Source organism: Peromyscus leucopus, chromosome 14 (genome assembly GCF_004664715.2).
Source record: "Peromyscus leucopus breed LL Stock chromosome 14, UCI_PerLeu_2.1, whole genome shotgun sequence".
Lineage (NCBI taxonomy): Eukaryota > Metazoa > Chordata > Mammalia > Rodentia > Cricetidae > Peromyscus > Peromyscus leucopus.
The window spans coordinates 39,569,281-39,589,222 of NC_051075.1; the positions used below are offsets into that span (position 1 = coordinate 39,569,281).

Sequence of the window (19,942 nt, forward strand, 5' to 3'; positions counted from 1 at the left end):
GATAATGACTATGGAGTACTTACAGAAAAGGTCTTGGCTTTTAGTAAGCTCTCTCTGTAGTCAGTGTTAATGTTGGTATTGAGTGTCTGGTGCCTTTTCATTCTCATCAGGTCTAAGTCGCCCAGTGCTCAGCCCAGGAGTCCGTTTTTGATGATTGCTGTCTTGTCTGGAAGGTTGTCGGCAGCACACTCTCATCTTTAATGTTATTAATCCTGAGTTCCTGTGGCTCTGCGCCCTTCCAGCTCGATGGCCCATACATAGCATTCACAACAGCCAAGGTCCACCTAGCCATGTCTCTGACACCCCGGCCCCTGCAGTGCTGTGAGGCTCTCTGGCCCTGAGCCAGCAGATGCCACATTGTTAGTAGCTGTGAAACACACTGTGAAGTAGCTCCCACCTTTTTTTAAAGTATGTGTTGGTGAGTTGTTTTTCTCCTTGTTGATACTGGCAATGTTCTCTATAGGAATAATGTCGATCTCTGTAATACTAATCATTTTCTTTTCTTCTCAGGATGAACTTGACCTCACAGACAAACACAGGGAAGCCATGTTTGCACTTCCAGCGGAGAAAAAGTGGCAGATATACTGTAGCAAGAAAAAGGTAAGATACTCATTGTGATCACAGTTAACTAGAAGAGCGTCCCTTCTGATTTCCTCTGCTCTCACATTTCATCAGCAGGACTCAGAAAACTCTTTGTGATGTGCAGACCAGTTTGAACATGTCATGTTGTGGCCTTGCGGCTCCATACAGTAAAGTGCTACTCCTCAGATGTTATTTTTATAAGCAGGTCACTGAGCTCCTCTGCACCTGTTACTGTTACTCATAATTGTGTGTAATTGAGAGCTAAAATAACAAAGGATTGCCTGAGATAGAAGCATCTTCCCTGCTCCTTATATAGCAGTTTGTATACAGATAGATTAGGGTGAGTATCGTGCCTTTATGTTTACATAAGGTAGTAAAACTTTACGTTTTGTTGCCTCTATAGTATGGTCTCATTGCCCCCATAGTTCAAAGTGCTCTTCAGCCATTTCACATTCCAAAGTGAAGAATGAGAAATTAGGCAAAAGAAACATACTCTCTACTCCTACTTTTAGGGACACATTTTAGCAATTTATTACTATTATTTTACTAGTGTGTGTGTGTGTGTGTGTGTGTGTGTACACCACAGTGCATGTGTGAAAGTCATAGGACAACTTTCAGGAGTCATTTCTCTCCTCCTACAGTGAGTTCCAGGGGTTAAAGTCAGGGCATTTGGGCAAGTGTTTTACCCACGGATCTATCCCACTGGCCCTCTTCAGGAGTTCTCCATCCCTTCAAGCTCATTGATAGGAAATGACTGCACCTTCCTTCTGGGCACTCACTTGCAAATGAAAGCTGATACCATACTACCCCAGGAGATGGGGTGGATGACACTGGGTCAGCGGAACTACCCCAACCCTTCCTCTCCTGTCCACAGCACTGGGTATCACTGGGCAGAGAGGACCGAAATAAAGCTCACGCTCCTTCTTAAAGCCCGCACCAGATTCTTAGACCGTCCCCATGTGTGTTTTCCCTCTGTTCCAGCTGAGATCTGAACTAAGTGAGGTAAATAAATGTCCAGGCCAGAGTGGGCACCTAGGAGAAAGGGCTACCTCTTTTTAACATGCTGCAGACACCCTGATTATGCCCTCTTGACCTAGGGACCCAGCAACAAATGGCAACAACCCAGTGTCAGGGAAACTTGTATTAGCTGATCAGATGCAGTGTGGAGCCTCCGTCGGCTTGCTTGGCTGTCTCGCAGCCCCTCTGCCTTGTGTCAGTGGTGTGCCCACCTCCAAGGAGAAGCTCCGTGTCTCAGTAACCAGTGAGCCCGTGTATACTGACTGCTCCAGTGGACAGGAGGTGCTTGTGAGGCCCAGACCTTTGCAGCTGTCTTCTCACACTTTGGACCAGACTAGTAACAATGTCCTTCGGTGGGACTGTGAATATTGCACAAAATTTAAAGCATGTTTCACTTCCCACTTGTGTGGTTAAAACAGGCAAGTGCTATGTCAGATTTCTCTTTGGTGGCCTTTGCTGAAAGACCTGTGCAGCTTGGGATCATCCCGGAACCTTCATCAGATCGACCCGGATTACAGTCTTGAAGTCCTCATCCTTGAGTAGCTCAGTGTCCTTGTCAGTCAGTCAGTCAGTCAGTCGTCGCCTCTTCTGCTCTTTCATGTTGGACATGTGTCTTACCAGCCAGAAAACTCTTGTGTTGAAGGCCTCCCATAGCCGGAAGCAGCATGTATCATTCACTAGGAAAAAATTTCCAAATAAAAATAAGATGTGTTCAGGCCTGCTCTGATGGATTTATGTGGCCATCTTTTTTCTTCATTTATTTATTTATTTATTTATGTTATTAATATTTGTTTATTGTGTTTGGATGCATGCCATGGTACACACATGTGGCGGCGTGAGAGCATCTTGCGGGAGTTGGTTCTCTCCTTCCACCATGTGGGACGCGGGGATCAAACTCAGGTCGTCGGGCTTAAGGACAAGTTCTTTCCCCACTGAACCGTCTCACTGTCCACAGAGGGCACGGTCCATTTGGTTAATCCTAGTGCAGGCTTTTTTCTTCTAAATTATGAAACATTGCCGGCCAGGGTTTGAAGATGTGTCCCAGAGGATGGGAGAGGAAATGCAAATGGGAGCAGCTTACTGGGGAAGAGGTTTCTTCTTTCTCATATTTTATTACATCCTTGACAGCAATTAAAAGTTAATCATGGAAACTACTGCCCCTTACATTAGAGAAGGCAATTACTAAAAAACAGTAATGACCTCAGGCTCACAGCTGCTGTTCATTTTTCAATTTCCAGGCTTGCAGGATCCCTCTATAGGCCTCTGTGTGTGTGTGTGTGTGTGTGTGTGTGTGTGTGTGTGTGTGTTGGCCTTGGCCTTGGCCTTTCATGGGAGCTCAATATGAATGTGGCCACTGGCTGTAGAATCCTGTTTAGTGTGGGATGGGCCCTCCTTGCTCAGTCCTGCCCAGATTGCACGTTCGCTTCTAGCTGCTGTCCAGAAGCAGTGGCATAGCTCAGGTGGGACACCACTTTCTTTGGGGACTCCCATGGGCTTACAGTCTGGCTTACTTTAAAATGAATGGTTGCATGGATTAACTACAGGTTTTTGTCGGGTGTGTGTGTGTGTGTGTGTGTGTGTGTGTGTGAGAGAGAGAGAGAGAGAGAGAGAGAGAGAGAGAGAGAGAGAGAGAGAGAGAGAGAGAGAAACATCTGATCCCATTCTCAATCACTCTTCATCTCATTTTCTGAGAGGTCTGTCTCTAAAGCCGGAGCTTGCTGATTCTGTTAACTGACAGGCCAGCAAGGCCAGGGATCCCCTTGTCTCTGCCTCTCCAATACTGGGGTTCCGGGTACAAGCTGCCGTAGTTGGCTTTTCTGTGGGTACTGAGGATCCGAACTCAGGACCTTGTGCTGGTGGGTCAAGCGCTGCACTGACTGAGCTATCTATCCAGCCTCTTGACTAAGATTTTCTCTACTAGAATTTCTCACATGGTTAAAATTATATTATGCCTGTGGTATAAAACTGGGGATTTTGGATCCTGCAATAAATCAAGAAACATACAATGACTCTAAATGACATAAAAACCTAACCAGCAAAAGCAAGTGCTGTTCACCTCATATCTTATGATGTCTCTCAGAATGGGCTCCGTGGAGGCCATCCTTCACCTTAAAACACATTATTTCCCTGGAAACATGGGCTTTTCAGTTCAGGCTTATCACCAGTAAGCCAAACATCCATTTCGCAGGCTGAGGGCAAGCTACATTTATGGCTCCTTCAGATCTCCCATCTTTCAAGAGTAGAACCCAGGGCAGCACAGACATCCTCCCACACAGTGAAGCCACAGCAGCCAACAGAAACAGCCCACAGGAGCTATGGAGAGCAGGCTGTCTATGCAAAAGTGGACAGCAGTCATGGACTCACAGAAGGCCAGAGCAGAGCCTGGAGCCAGGCACCGCTCAGCCAAGCACCCTCTCTCCTCCAGCAGAACTTGAACCCCAGTGGTGGCTCCTCTGCTTATCTACTCTGTGATTTAGCAAACATCTATCCAGTCTCTGGCTGAAAACGTACTTCCAAAGCCAAAATGCAAGCAGTGGCAGTATTTCTGGGGTGGGAATGATAGAAAGAAATGAATTGGAATCTTGCCTGATTGACTGTCAGGGTGTAAGAGATAGATGTGGTGGCCTTGCCGCAAATGCAAACATTTCTCACGGTGTCTGCACTGGCTGCTCCATCCTGCTTTGCGTACACAGCAATCCACTACCCGGTTCTTAAACGTTCATGAAAGGTCCAAAGAAAGGCCTGTTGGTGGAGTTGGGGGTATTCTCAAATAGGAAATGTTTGTGGTTCTTATCTTTAGAGGTAATTCCCTTTTTAGCTCCAATCACAACATATCCTTTTGTTTAAATGAGGTTTTTCCCAGTCTCTAGCCAGAAACTGCATCTGTTAACAATCTTTGGGTTTTAGACTGGAGCTTTTAAAACAATGAACCAGCTGACCATGGACGGCATCTGGCCGTGCTGTATTTACTTATTGTTCACATGAGTTTTAGATCCTGGGAACAGTAGGGAGTAGTTCTTCAGAGGCGACGATAAGGTGTCATTTGCTGCATTATGGTGACAACAAGCACAGAGAGAGGTCTTTAACGTCCGTCCTTTGTGTCACTGAACCAGTGCTGAGCATCTAGAAGGTGCTCTTCTCGCTTCCCAGAGTTTGCAAAGCCCCAGCAAGGCTGTCCATACCATGAGCTGCAGAGACTGCAGAGACTGGGGGAGAGAGAGCGCAGGCCTTCACAGGTGTGCCCAGTCTTGTCTGTGTTCCCTCTGGCTTCCAAAGCCTCAGCTCTCATGATTTGAGTCTTCACGTGGCATTCCTGTATGTCTTGTGGAACCACTTTGGGGAAGGTGAATTTTCACTATCTTGAAAATTCCACTCTTCCTCTCTTGATCTAGCTTAGTGAAATTATTCCGCAGTGTTCTCCATCCTGGCCACGTTTTGGCCATTGTGATCTCTGCATACTGTTAATCTGGCACCGGGTACCTGTTGAGGACATGTAAGGAGGTAAATTTAGCTAGTGCTTCTTATTTCTTTTATTTGGTTGGTTTATTCTGAGTGGATCACACCCCAACTCCTTGGACGGTCTCCTTTCAGTAGGAGCACGTGGTGACGAAGGTTGTACTGTGTGGGCACGAGGCTTGCTGTTCTCTCAGCCCCTGGAGATGGAGGGCAGCCAGTGTTTTCGGTGCAGAGAGGGGGTGATTCTCTCAAAATAGGACTGAGGGGAAGCATATGCTGGCGTCGCGGAATTAAAGACAAGGGAACCCTCTGTTTCCTACCTGGCTGTCAAACAAGGAGGTAGGATTAGCCACCGTCCTGTAGCTGGTGCTGTGTCTAAGGGCAGGCTCTGTGCTGGCCTGGGGTGTTGGAGGCGAGGAGGAAACCGGTTTCTTTTTTTCAGCTTGTTTGCTTTGCTCTGCAGTAGACTGAGCATCGGCTCTTCAAGTACCCACTGCTAGAAGTCAGGATTGGGAAAAGGAGCCAGCAAACCACCTCACCCTGACAATGCACCTGTCAGGGCTGCCCTCCACCACTGGGCCGTGCCCTGAGCCCAGTTACTGAGCTTCTTTAGAAGTACTTGATTTGGTTTCCAGCCATTGAGTTTTCAACTGTGGTGGTTAATGTTTGTGCCGTAAAGCGACAAAGGCCTAAAGGAGGTGGCAGAAGCCATCCTGGTTAGAAACAAGATCTTCCTGTCCTCCCCTCCTTCCACCTCTTTGCTGAGTCCATGAGGGACACAGTAGCATCCAGCCAGAAGCAGCTCGGTCCCGTGTCTGTCTGAGGCTCTGTAGACAATCCCCAGCCGTGAAGCTGTAAGAAATGCCAGGTTTGATTTAGTGAAGCAATGTAGTGGTGAATGTAGAGCTGACTGGTGTGCAATTAGCTGGTGTACAGTGTCTACTCTAGGAAGACTCGGCAGGACTCTGCAGTGGGTAGACAAGTGTGTCAGATTTCCTAGAGTAAAAGCCCATGTTAATAAAACCAAATCTTGTCATCTTGTCATAAGCCCCACAGAGGAGAGGAAGGCTGATGGGCTGTGGGGCACAGAAAAGGGAGACCCACCTCTGTGGCTGTGACTCAGGTGACTGCCCTCACCCCTTCGACTACTGTTGGCTTCACCAGTGAGAGGGCTGATACCACACTTCCATCCTTCATCTGGAAATGGGCCCTTCCAGCACCTGAGCTGTGTTCACATGCACACCCCTCCACCCCCCACCACCCCCACCCCCCGCCCCTCACCGCTAATGTGTGCTTTGCTCCTTTTGCTCCTCTTGAGGATATTTAAACAGTCACTTAAACTGTTCACCTTATCTGATTGCTGCTGACCAGATACAGGCCTGTCTGGAGATCTTTAAGAGGCTACCAGTGAGGTGGGCACTCCAACACAGGGGTGAGTTGGGTTTGCCTGGGTGAAGCCATGTTACCTGTTGAAGCATTGCCACATCCCCTGGGTAGAGAGGAGCTGCCCCAGATCTCCCACTATACATCAACTTGACAGCCCGTTCCTTCCCACAGGGCCCGCCTTCTTCTCCATGCGCCAGGGGCTGAGGGACTTGTTCACACCGGGCACAACAGGGCGCGTGCACAATCTATCATTGGCTTTCACTCTCACTTTATTGCTGGATATGAAGTTTGAACAGGACCCTAATCCGTAGGGCCTGGTTAGCCTGAGAATGGGTCTACAGTTCTTTGATCATGAATATGTCTGCAGAGCCTGGAACACTACACTTCCAGGAAGTGATCTGAGAAGCAGGGAGACTTGGGGTTGAGGATGTTCTTTGCAGGTCTCTGAAAGCAATCTGAAAGTGACATTTCCCAAGACATTTTAATGGCATGAGAAAGCCCTCAGCATTTAATGTCAAGGTTAAGAAGCAAGATCTAAAACCATGTAATTAGTATGATCACAAGTTCTCAGGGGTGTGTAGACAGACGTGTGGACAGACAGCTTGTTAGGAAAGATTGTGGGTGGTTTACTTTGATGTACTTTTTTTCTTTTGTATACGTTTCACAATTTTTCTATAGTTCTTTATTCTCTACCTTACCTTGAAATATCTTTATCTTGCTTTGCAAAACAAAATTGCTTTGTCGGAGAAATACACCAAATGGTTTTGAATCAGTCAGTATTCAGTGAAAGAAACAGGAGGACCCATGAGGAACGGTTTGTCTGTCAGTCTCTTTTGGATTTGCCATAGGGGATTGTTCAGAAACAGGTCTAGAAGCTGAAGGAACTCTAAAAGGCTGTATCTTTGCATCAGGTGGTAGAGCTGCATATCCGCGGGCAGGAGGGAAGGAACAGCAGGTGTGAAGTGCTGACTGACAGCTGGGGCCCGCCTCCTGCCTCTCACTTTGCTGTGTGTGTCCTCTTAAAACCATGGCCTACTGACATTGCTGAATACACATGCGTCTGGCCCAAAGATGATGAAAGAGGACACAGGGGAAGGTCTCTGGAGTGACTGCTGACCTGCTACTGCCCCACAGCAGCCAAGGGAGCCAGTGGATGAAGTACAGAGTGTAAGAACTACCGGACCATGGCGACTGCTGCTCCAGCTCCTACTTAAGTGCTGTCCTATGCATAGCCTACCAGGAACCAGCAAGGAACTATGCAGGCCAATGCCTCTTTGAATATAACCATGGCACCACAGACTCTATTAAAATTATGTGTTGAAATGCAAATAATGCTTGAGCTGTCATGACGACCCTGGCATTATTTCCTTCCTGGAGCTTCAAGGCCCTTCTTCCTCTTCTCTGGGAGGTTTGAGACCAAGGTGTATGAGTGTATGTGTGTGAGTGTGTGTGTGTATACTTATCAAGTAACTCACATGGTCAGTGGGAACCAGATGTATAATACCTTGCTCTGCCACAGACTTATTTCAAAGCTGTGACATAATTCAATCCTACATTCTGCAGAATTATGTCCTAAGCTAGCAGAACAGGCCACAGGCCCTTGTGCTGGTTGGAGATGATGAAAGTGTGTTTTGCACATTTGCAAACACTACTATTGTTACACTCTTAATCCCATCACCAGAGTAGACATTCTAGCTTTTGATAAATTACCATTCTCCAAAAATCTTAAAATTCGTAAACCCCGATAGCTTCCTACTCAAGGCATAAATTTGTGCATCCACAGCCCATGCCTCAGCAACCAGCTGAGAGGCATGGCTGCCTAAGGGAAGAGAATGAATACTGCGTGGTCTGTCCGTCACTGCCAGAAGGCTGAATGTGTCTGTTGCAGAAGTCATTGAAATGCTTCACTTTCCCCATGTGTCTCACAATCCAGTTGAAATGAAAATCAGTAGAAGACAATGCTCTTTGGAAACAAAAAACCCAAGGTTCAGGAAACAAAAAGCATTCCATTCAAATACCCATGAAGCTATACCAAATACCAAGTATTTCAAGTATGTAAAATGGATCCTTCACTTGGGACTGTTTCTTTGGTTTGACTACAAAAGAAGCTACCCTGCGTTGCTTTGCTCTGCCTCCCTTCAGACCTTTCTGTGCCCTCAGGTCCATACCCAGAAAATTGTGTTTCCATCTTTAGCAAGCTCTGGACTGAGCTGCGCCATTTTGAAACAGAGGAAGTTGCTCTGAGGCACAGGCCTCTTCCCACCACAGAGGTGCTGAATCAGCATGTGCACACACAGTGTGCCTGCGGGCTCGTTCTTCGGCTCACTGAAGTCAGACTCTTCATCTTGACCACCTCTTTACAAACGTTTTGAAAATCTTTCCTCCTCCTCCTCCTCCTCCTCCTCCTCCTCCCCCTCCTCCCCCTCCTCCCCTCCTCCCCTCCTCCTGTTCATTGGCTCCTTTGGATTTCAAGAGTTGAGGAGTTGGGCTGGGATGTTGCTCAGGGATGGTAGACTGCTTACCTGGCATACTTGAAGCCCTGGGTCTAGTCCCTAGCACCCCATAAACCAAGTGTGGTGGTGCACACCACTGATCCCAGTGCTGGGGGTAGAAGCAGGAGGATTGCAAGTTCAAGGTGACCAGTTGCAGTGGTGCACAGGTGAAGTCCCAGGTACGTGGGTGGGTGGACAGAGGATCGTTGTGTGTAGGAGCTGAGGGCTGGGATATTTTGTTGATAGAGTGTACTCACTAGGTTTAGCATCAATATAGTGACTTCCCAGGATAGGCAAATGGAGGTGGGGTTGGGAGAGGGGCTAAGGCTGCCTAAGAAGGGTTGAATTGGCCCAAGTCAGGAAGTTCGAGTTCAAGGTCATCCTCAGCTAATAATCTGAGACCAGGCTGAGATGCAAGAGACCAGGTGTTAGGAAATAATGGGGGGAAAATTAAGGAGGTTAACTTACCTGTCTTTCAAGCCTAAACCCTAAGCTTCTTCCTATGACAACTCTGTCCCCAGGTTTGGAGGTTGTGAACCCTAAGCTTCTTCCTATGACAGCTCCATCCCCAGGTTTAGAAGCTGTGACTCTATAGTCTATAGATGCTTGGTTCTCACAGAATTAAAACATGGAGACAGACATCCATCTCCTTGTGGGTTCTGTCTCTCACTTGTATTTCCCAATACATTTCTTCAGCAAGTAGCATTGCTTTGCTCTGGGTCCCCGTAGGTAGACCTCCAGGCTGGAAGTGGATGGGAGGGGAGCCCCTGTATTTGTTTACTCATAATCATTCAAACAACAACAGAAATAACTAAGGAAAGGTGGCATGTGGCATAATGGGGTGACTTCCTATGATGATCTCCTTCCACTTCTAGACATGGGCTAGAGAAGCAACTGCCTAGCTTTCTCTAGGCACCTGTTGCCTGGTGGCCCTACAGTGTGAAGATTGCTCCTGCCTCAGTTCCCGTCACTGTAAGCGACTTGGAACTTTGAGTTCAGATAGAACCCAAGAAAGCGCAGTGATTCCCAGCTGCCCCAGAATAGCTGTCTTTGTGCTCCAGATCATTAGCTCCTGAGCAGGTTCCTGCGACAGCACAGGCACAAGCCAGAGTGGACTGTGGCAGTGGCAGAGGCTGGGGCCCTGACTGAGTCGGAGCCCCTCTGTCTGTGCCAGAGACTGCTTAAGGGCAGGGCTATCAAGGAACAGCATTCTAAGTGTGATTTCAGGGCATTTGGGGAGCATCTCACCCAAGCACATTGAAACACATGTGCACACCTCATTTTCATACCCAAATTTCTGCAGCCTGCAGGTGTGGGATTTCATCAGGCGTGAGAACTGCCGTACCGACCTGTGGGACCCAGAGTTTGTTTGGGTAGGAAATATGAGCAAATGGTCTTAGTAACACCTGTAGCTCTACAGAAAGGGACACCACTGTGTCCCATGTCTGAGAAGCCACAAGTATCTGTCAGTTCTGGTTACCACCCTGACCAAGGCCCGGGCAGCGTAGGAGACATGCTAGACCAGTGCACACCCTCTGTTATGACCTTCCTTAGAACTGTAGGGGAATGACCTACACACAAGTTCAAGTGTAAGTGAGAAGGAAAAAAAGTGTATCTTGTTTGCTAATACTGAATAACTGGAACCAGAAGCCTGAAGCCCTTGAGAAGGACTCAGAAAAGATGAGTGGTCTCAATAGGAAATAGAGTGGTAATTGATTAGCAATACCTGAAGTGACTATGATGGAGGAACTAGGCGCCTGTAGCCTTTCTAACCTACAGGCTCGTCCAATCTCCAGACTCTAGTCTAGGATACCCCACGCTTTTCACTTGGCCACTCCCTGGTTCTCTGTAGACTCTTATGGCTATGGTCCCCACATTCCAAGACAGACCGCTCAAAGCATGCCTGACTCACCAGCTCCAGGAAGTAGGTCCATGAAAGACATCAATGCCAGGAAGTGGCCCCTTAGGAAGATAAAGGAAAAGGAAAGCTCTTTCCTGTGTATGTTTCTTTTGTTTTCTCCAGTGGTCAGGCGCACCTGCTGCTGTCGAATAATCGCCCCTGGAAAGGAGGAAGGGGTTTTGTGCTTCCCTGTAAATTAGAATTTGCCACTTCTAATTTGGGGTTCCCCAAATTCCTCCCTGTAAGAACCTAGTGATTTGGGAGCTAGTTTGGGGTCACTGTAGAAAATCTACTGAAGGATTCCACTCTCAAGTTTCAGGGTCCTACACTCCTTTCCATTCTTCTGCACAATGCAGAACAGCATTCGACTTGAGCAGACTTAGGATCTGCCCTACAGAGAAGGAATAGCATTTTGTTTCCTCCATTTGTATGATGTGCCTGTCCATTTACCCACATATAGATAATCCTGACAGAGCGCTACCTTTCAACACAGGCTTTTTTATATTTCTGTCGCCCCCCCCCCCCCCCCCCCAGTGCCATCATTAATTCAGGAGTACATCTGGCCAGTGAAGGTCTGCAATTAGAATTGCAGTTCTGATTCTGCCAGGGGACAGTTAGCCCACATTGGTGGGCTTTGTAGCTATTCCCAGGGTGCTCCTGGAGGGAACTATGCCTTTATGTGCTATTACCCAGATTTTCTCCTTAAGTTAATTACTGTTTCCAAAGGGTCCTCTCCTTCTAGCGCATGTTAAGTTTTATACTGCAAATCATAACCACACTTTGTTTTCCCAAGAGCGGCTTACAGAACACCAGAGCCTGCTTGACAGCCTCTTAAAAGCTGGTCTAGTAGCAGTAAGTTTGGTACCAAGCTGTGGAGCCATAAAGGCCACAGACGCCACTGCCTGGATTTCCACACTGCCTAGGACTTAGAGCCCAAGCATGGTGCTTTCTGACCGGACCGCGTTATACCGGAGTCTGTAGCACTCCATGGTGACAGATAGGTTAAAACTGACTTTACCAAGCTTTACTGAAGCCATTTGTTCTGGTTTTTATTATTGCACACCGTAGTGTCGTGGGAATATGGACCTGCACCACTTCTGAAAATAATATTTGCACAGTGTTTCTTTTTCTTTGTCATGTAAATGAGAGGGGAATTGTCATCCAAAATTGAGTTCAGATGTTGGACCTGTACCTATGGAGCTTTTCAGGCTTCAGCTGTATTCCATGCTCTGGAGTGCTTTGCCTAAGAAATGACTTGTGAAAATAAATAAAGCAAATGTCTCACAGTCTGGGAAATAGACTGTAAAGTCTCTCCTCTTGGTTTAGGAACGGATTGGAGCTGTTTTCTTAGCTCTACCAGCATGAAATGTTTCCCCACTGAATTCAGCAGCACGTGACTTGTGAGCCCTCAGCTGGGGCTTGTTCAGGAACCTGGAAAGGGAGGGCAGGGGGCACGTGAGCTGTTTGGAAAATACAGGCATCTTGCTTTGTGGTGTTGCTGCTTACGGTCAACTGGGCCTCTTTAGAGGGTACTCTTGTTACTTTCCTAGGGTGCATAATTTGGAGATGAAAATGGTAGTTGGCTAAAAAGCATCAGTCTGACTTTCTCATGAATTTCACCAGAGTAAATATGTATAGAAAAAAGAAAGGGTGTGTGTGTGTGTGTGTGTGTGCGTGCGCGCGCGCGCGCGCATGATTTTATGTTCTCAAGGAAGTTTCAAGGCTTTTTCCCCAATGGGTTTCAGGTAGGATTCCAGTTAATGTTTTGAACTTAGAAGAGATGTTGATAAACAATGGGACTTACTAAAAAAAAAAATGAGGTTCATTATATGGGACTATTGATAACATGATGATAGGAGAGAGAGAGAGAGAGAGAGAGAGAGAGAGAGAGAGAGAGAGAGGGAGGGAGGGAGAGAGAGAAGAAGAAGAAGAAGAAGAGAAAAGAGAAGAGAGAAGAGAAGAGAAGAGAAGAGAAGAGAAGAGAAGAGAAGAGAAGAGAAGAGAAGAGAAGAGAAGAGAAGAGAAGAGAAGAGAAACACCATATGTAAGCCACCTGACTTGGGTGCTGGGAACCAAACTCAGGTCCTCTGAAACAGTGGGAAGCATTTTAACCACAGAGCGGTCTCTCCAGCTTTGTTGATGATCATCTAAGAGCCTTCAGGCTCTGAGCTTTAGAAACACAAGTAAATGACTCAGTAGGGCCCATGTCTCACTTCGTGGATCCTCATGAGGAAAGCGAAACACTTGGTTATTGCATTCTAGAACAATGCTTACCTCAGGATAGAATTCAAAACATATATTCCTGGTGAATAAAAGAATGAAAAGACAAGGACAAATGTCCTCTTAGATTTCTTACTGTACTACAGATTAGTAATGTGGTAGAAGGGGTGACTCTGGGACCTGGAGGTACAGCTCAGTAGTGGAGAGCTTGCTGAGCATGTGCAAGGTCCAGGTTCACCCCTAGCATCAGAAGATAGAAAAGGATTCTGCCTGACTGCTCGGGTCCTAGATTAAGCAGTATAATGTTAATGTTCCTGCGGGGCTGGACTGTCTGCACAGATATTTGGGTTTAAGAACTGCCCTGTCCTTTGGGGGATCTAGTGCATCAGCTGTGTCTCACTGTAGCTGACATTGGCTCCAGACCATCCTGAGAGAAGCCGTACTCTGGGGCCGTTCCTGTTCAGAGGGCCAAACCCACTGGGCACAACTATATTGGATGCCTAGTTCTGGAAGGCTTAAATCTTCCAAATGTAAATGTGAGAATAAAGTTCTGGGAAAGGATAGAGGACCAAGGACTTCCTTCCAAGGAACATGGTGGTCTTCCATGAGAAGCTGATTCGGTGCGTCCCAGACATGGCAGCAGAGACTGATAGGAGTTAAGTGGCCGGTGCAGGGAGACTCTCCAGCAAGAATCTTAGGCAAGTCTGAGCCTTTAGTTAATTTGAGCATAAGGAGCCTGCAGCAGAGTATTAGTCATACACTGTGGCTTCCATGTTACATCTTCATAGGAGTGTCTCCTTCAACCAGGAAATACTAACCGCATGTCTCTTATTCTGCTCAACTGCAGTTAAATGGAAGGGGGTGCTTAATATCCCCTCTTATAATGCCCTGAGCCTTATCTTTGCCCTGTTTCACAATATGTAAAGAACAATTTTAAAAAACATGATAGAACATCAAAAGATTTCACCCACTGAAGTCTGGATTGTATCTGATGCAATAGGTTGTAGCCCTCTAGGGTGGTGTTCCCTCTCTGTTCATTTCATCTTCATGATGAATACATATGTCCAGCCTTTGGATTCCTTTTTGAACTGACAGACATCTTACAATTCCCTCACTTACTAATGAGCTCAGTTAAACCTTTGACATCAGTCCATGCTGACATTTTATGTTCTCAAAAATCCAAACACAGCCTGTTAAACTCAGAGAACGAATGAACAAATGAAGGGGACGAAATGTGTTCAGATCCGTCTGAGGTCTTTCAGAATCCAGGACAGGCTAGCTAGAGTCTGTGGGAAGATGACATCTTGTATCTGGGCTCTACTAGACTTTGTCCCTCTACTAGACAGCGGAAAAGGGAAGGAGTGAAGTTCCAGGAGGCAGAGGAAGTGTTCTCACATGCCTGGAAGGCAGAAGAAGACGTGGAAGACATGCTGGTGGGGTATGAAGGGGCACAGACACAGGAGAGCAGAGAGAGAAGTGAGAAAAGCATCCCGCAGTGGCTCACACTCCCTGTCGTCTCTTGTCCAATAGTTTGCCACAATAGTGGTCACCTATGGCGCCCATGTCCCATTCTGCTGACTCAAGGCCTCCTCATTCTCATAATAAACCAGTTCCATGTGTAGTTTGTGGCTTGTTTTATTAAAAAAAAAAAAAAAACTGGTAAAGCATGGACTGTCATGTTCACCTCTACTTCCTACCAGTGTCTCTCCTCTTTTAGTCTTAAATGTTGTTACTGGGGACTGTGAGGAGAGGGGCTTGTTCTGGTTCCTCTTGGAGGGAGGTTTTGATCAGAAGTCTTCTAGAGACCGCTCTGAGTGGCTCATTGTTGACTGAAATATGTGAGAAGAGCCCTTTCACGGAGATTTTGACAGACTTGGGAGAGTCCTCTCTGCAAATGATACACAATGCCAATCAGATGACACGCAAGTCAGATAACTGTACAGAAAACACACGTGATTAATTTATGCGCCGAGGAAGATAAACAGTGCTGTGCAGCCAACAGGGAAACGTTGGCTTGTTAAAGAGAAGGTTTGGGGAGAACATATAATTGCTTGTTCAAATTGTTTGAATATCTATCTGCTGGGTTATTGTTCACAGGAAAGTTTAGACTTACTCCAGGTTGTTCCCGAGAGGCAAGGACTAAAGCCGGCAATCCTTGAAGTTACGAGTAAATCTCTGTGAGTTCAGCACGAGAGGCGAATGACTCATGTGTGTGCTGCTTCCAAAGGATGGTGTGATTCTGAAGCCCTCCGCCATAGTGATCAATCAGTCACCTGTTATTAACTTTAGAAGAGGGCCCTGAGAGAGTGAACTCCATTAGGGTGTCTTTAGGGTCAAAGATCACCCATATTATTCTGTGGTGGCTTTCCTTAAAAGGGTACAGATATTTTATAGCATTCTGAAAAGTCACCGTCTTTGCAAGTCATCCTGACTCTTCACAAGAATGACTGATATTCTGAGGCTTGGGAGGTGCTGGGTTTCCTGGGGGGATAGAGCAGCCACTGTTCTGTAATCATCCTGTGCGTGGTCCCGACCGGATTTTGGTAACAGATGTATGTGATGTGTAATTGTGGCAGTGGTCAAAAAATATAACCAAGGTTGGCAGTTGCAGTGACCACAGGAGTGTCTTGGAATATGACAGTAGAGGGATTGTTTACTGAAACTGCCTGCCTGCACTTGTCAGACTTCATCTAGAGTATGCATTTTGTTCATGGCTAGGAATTGAAGGCAAGCATTGTAAGGACCAAAGGAAATAAAAGTCCAGGGAGCCCAGCTTTGATAACATCTTAGTCTTCTTCTCAACCAAAGAATAAACAGAATTAGGGATGTGTATAAGAATTTAAAGGAACTGATGATACTATACTGTTTTTAATTGGGTTTATTTTTCTATGAAATGTGTTTTTATTTCTTATAATTTTAATTAAACCATAATTACATCATTTCCCCCTTCACTTTATTTCCTTCTACTCTTCCATCCTTTCCTATCACCCCCTCTCAAATTGGTGGACTCTTTTTCTTTGATTATTATGGTTACAGGTACATACATGCACATAATACATACATACATATATATACATGCATACATACATACATATTGCATAAATACATAAATACAATCTGCTAAGTTCATTTAGTGTTGCTTGTGTGTATATGATTTCAGGGCTGACCACTTAGTACTGGCTAACCAGTTAGGGGATTCCCCCCTTGTGGTGGGTTGAATGAGAATTGCCCCCATTGGCTCATATATTTGAATGTTTAGTTCCCAGTGGTGGACTACTTAGGAAGGAATTAGTTGTGGCCTTGTTGGAGGAGGTGTGTCACTATGGGAGAGCTTTGAGGTCTCAAAGGCTCACACCAAGTCCAATATTGCTCACTTTACCTCCATCTTGTGGATAAGATATAAGCTCTCAGCTACTGCTCTAGCACCATGCCTTGCTATCTGTTGCCAAGATGGTCATGAACTGACCTCTGAAACTGTAAGCAAGCCCCTAATTAAATGTTTTCTTTTATAAAGTGCCTTGGTCATGGTGTCTCTCCACAGCAATAGAAAAGTAACTAAAATCCATGGGAAAAAACTAATTCTCCTTCTCTCAGCAGTCATCATTTGCCTGTAGTTCTCTGTCTAGGGAAGGGGTATAGTGAGATTTCTCCCTTCCCTGTTAGCATATCTATTGGTATTTGCATTGTTGAGATCTTATTTAGTCAGCCATATTGTTGCAGCATTGTGTGTTGAGCCCCGTCATCTCTTGAAGACCCAATCTCAGAGCAGACTTCCTGGTTCTCTAGCTCTGACAGTCCTTCCGAGATGTTCCCTGTGCCTTGAGTGCCAGGAGCTATTATATTCTTCCTAAGTGTAGGATAGGACTTTTTCAGAGAGCACTGCGTTTGGCTTTGGGGAGACTTGATAGACATATAGGTAGTACTTCTCTAGAAGATGTTGAGGTCACTGGACAGGCTCCAAACACTTTATGTGTCAGTCCTAAGTTACAGAAGATATTGTGGAGGTAAAGTAGCTTCCAGGAGAGGAAAAAGCATGGAAAGTAGTGGGTGACCATGTTGGGATTCTGATGTGCTTCAGCGATCTTGAAAGCCAACTCTCAGCTAGTACACATGTCGACAAGCTACTCCTAGTGGTCTAATCAGTCAAATTACCTCTTCTTGTAAATAAGATGTTCCCAAAACATGGCAGTTTCCATCTGTTTCTGTTTCTGTTATGGCTGCTTTTCTCTCACACGAGGGCAGATGAACATCAGTGGCTGTGTCTTGTGCACAGCCCGAGATGTAACTGTTGGGCCTTTAAAGGAACTGACTGACCCTTCACCCCGCTGATTGGCCTACATGTGGGCATGTTCTGAAAAGGTATCATTGATACTCTTTTTAGCTGGAAGAGAGAGCTAGCAAAGTTATTAGCAAGGCCTTGCACCTAGTGCTTCTTCATTTCCACATTAGCTTGTCCTTCTGTTCATTTGGACCTGTTCTTAACATTGTCAACAACTCTGTTATTTATTTGAGTTTTCTCAGATACCTGCATCATGGAGGCAGACATAGAATACATATCTTAATCCATCTTTTCTGCCTAGTTTTCTTTTAAAACATCTAACACAGAGTGAACTTACTTAGCATCTGCTGTATTCATTAGTTTGTAGAACTGGGTCCATGAAATGAGAAATAGTAATGACAATTTCATGCAATAAGGTGGCTATTTTGTTCATTAGTAAGAGGATTTCTTAATCCTATGTATTTTCTAATGGCATTTTCCTTACACATAGTATAGGTTTGGTTGTTATTGTTAATTGCCTTTCCTCTATAATGGAGGCCATTGAAATAAAATTTACTTCAGTTATACTGACATGTCCTTCAGCTTGCAACTCCTTTGATTAAATTTCCACATGTCTCCACTTTTGTTGACACAATGGTATTGCATATTACTAGATGATTTAGCCATCCTAGACAGGGAAAGAGTGTGCCTTTTTTCCTTTACAAGTGTTATCTAAGAACGTCATAGGTTTTTGACAGCTAACTTGCAGACTTACGGCTTTAGTTGACTGAGTAAATGTTGCTTCAGCCTGTGGTTAGTGATCTGGTGAGCAGTGCCCTTCACAATGAACTATCGTTTTGCACAGCCTATTCTGGGACTTAGTAAGAACATCTTACACTGAAGAAAATGCTAATGTACAGCACTTGTATGTTATCGTTTGTGAAACAATCCACTAAAGGATCTTATAGCCATTTCAAAGAAATTTACTTGTACTTTAAAACTTAATTTTGTAATTCTGCTTAGAATTCTATTTATAGAAGTGAAAGACTTCAACTGGTACCAGAGATTGATGGGTAAATAAATAGACAGACAGACAGAGATGGATGGGTGGGTGATAGAAGGATAGATATCTCACACAGCTTCTCAATTATATGAGTATGGAAGTTGAGAAACTTTTAATGTGCTTTGGGTACATAGTCTTGTTGCAAATGCAAAGTAGCTATAGGGATTAAAGTGTCTTTTAGAAGTAGAAAGTCCAATGAGGAATGACAGTTGCAGATATTTGTTGTTGGAGGAAGAGAAATGCAGGGAAGTAGAAGCCAGAAACATCCATTGTATTTAAGGTCTTAATGTATTTATATCACAGGGATTATCAGAAAAAAAAAAAAAAGACTTTTACTTAACCCAATATAATCCATAGTGTTTTTGAACTGGCTTCTGTCTAATTGTGAAAATAGTATGTGTTCATGTAAGGGTAAATATAAGATTATACAAAAATTTATCAGTAAAAGGCTTTCCCTATTGCTAGCCAGAGGTATTCATTATTGTATATCTCTCTGGAAATATGTGTTCTTCCCTACAAATAGGTGATAATAACTCAATGTATTTGGCCATTGTTTTTTTTTTTTTTTTTTTTTTTTTTTTTTTTTTGGTTTTTCGAGACAGGGTTTCTCTGTGTAGCTTTGCGCCTTTCCTGGAACTCACTTGGTAGCCCAGGCTGGCCTCGAACTCACAGAGATCCGCCTGGCTCTGCCTCCCGAGTGCTGGGATTAAAGGCGTGCGCCACCAACGCCCGCCTGTATTTGGCCATTGTATGTTGCTACATTGCTCTATTTTTTTTTCTTTTTTTTTACTGCCACATAGGAATATATTTATGTCTCCCTCTCCATATATTCCCTCTTTTAATTAATTTTTATACAGTGATGCGGTGAAAATTTTTGTGACGCATATCCACACAGTTGTGAGTGCACAGTATGGGCTACTTTTCTGAAAGTATAGCTAACTGAATTTCAAAGGCTCATATGCTTCTTATATTTGAACAATTACTGCCAAAATGTACTTGATTGATCCTTTTGTTGTTGTTTTCCAGTCCCAGTAATAAGGGCTAGGAATGGCCACAAGTAGAGACACTGTCATTATCATCATCATAGCTCACAGTTAGTGAGCTTGTTCTGTGTGTGCTCTCTACAGTGTTCTCCTGATTTGTATTGTCTTTTTACATCCTCACAGTGACACTATTGTGAGGCCGTCATTTGAAACTAACGTCACATAGCAAGCCTCATAGTGAGCAACAATGAATGTTCCAGCTCCATGTCTAGAAGAACACAGGCAAGTTGGAGGTGCCAGTGGGAGACAGCTCCAAGATGTAACTTTGTGCTTATCCCAGTGTGAATGAAGCTAAGAAGTAATGCAAATTTATCCTTCTGTGCAAAGTGACGTTGAGCAAAACAAGGTCACTTGTGCATTTTAAAAAGAATGGAGGAAGATTTCTAAGAAAGCGAAAGAATTCACTGACCTGAGATTTAAATGAAAAATGTAACATTTGGAGATGATGTGAGGTTAGAAAGGGCATCTTTACCTTCACATACACACACACACACACACACACACACACACACACACACACACACA

The 19,942-nt window shown here is 45.0% G+C and overlaps 1 protein-coding gene across 4 annotated transcripts in view; it reads left to right on the plus strand.

Annotated features, from left to right (window-relative positions):
• Daam1 (dishevelled associated activator of morphogenesis 1) overlaps positions 1 to 19,942 on the plus strand; it is a 174,536-nt gene that overhangs the window by 94,607 nt on the left and 59,987 nt on the right. For all 4 annotated transcript variants that reach the window (XM_028858344.2, XM_028858334.2, XM_028858351.2 and 1 more), the window contains exon 3: positions 511 to 600. In XM_028858344.2, coding sequence (XP_028714177.1) covers positions 511 to 600 — 90 coding nt within the window. The remainder of the gene's footprint in view (positions 1 to 510; positions 601 to 19,942) is intronic.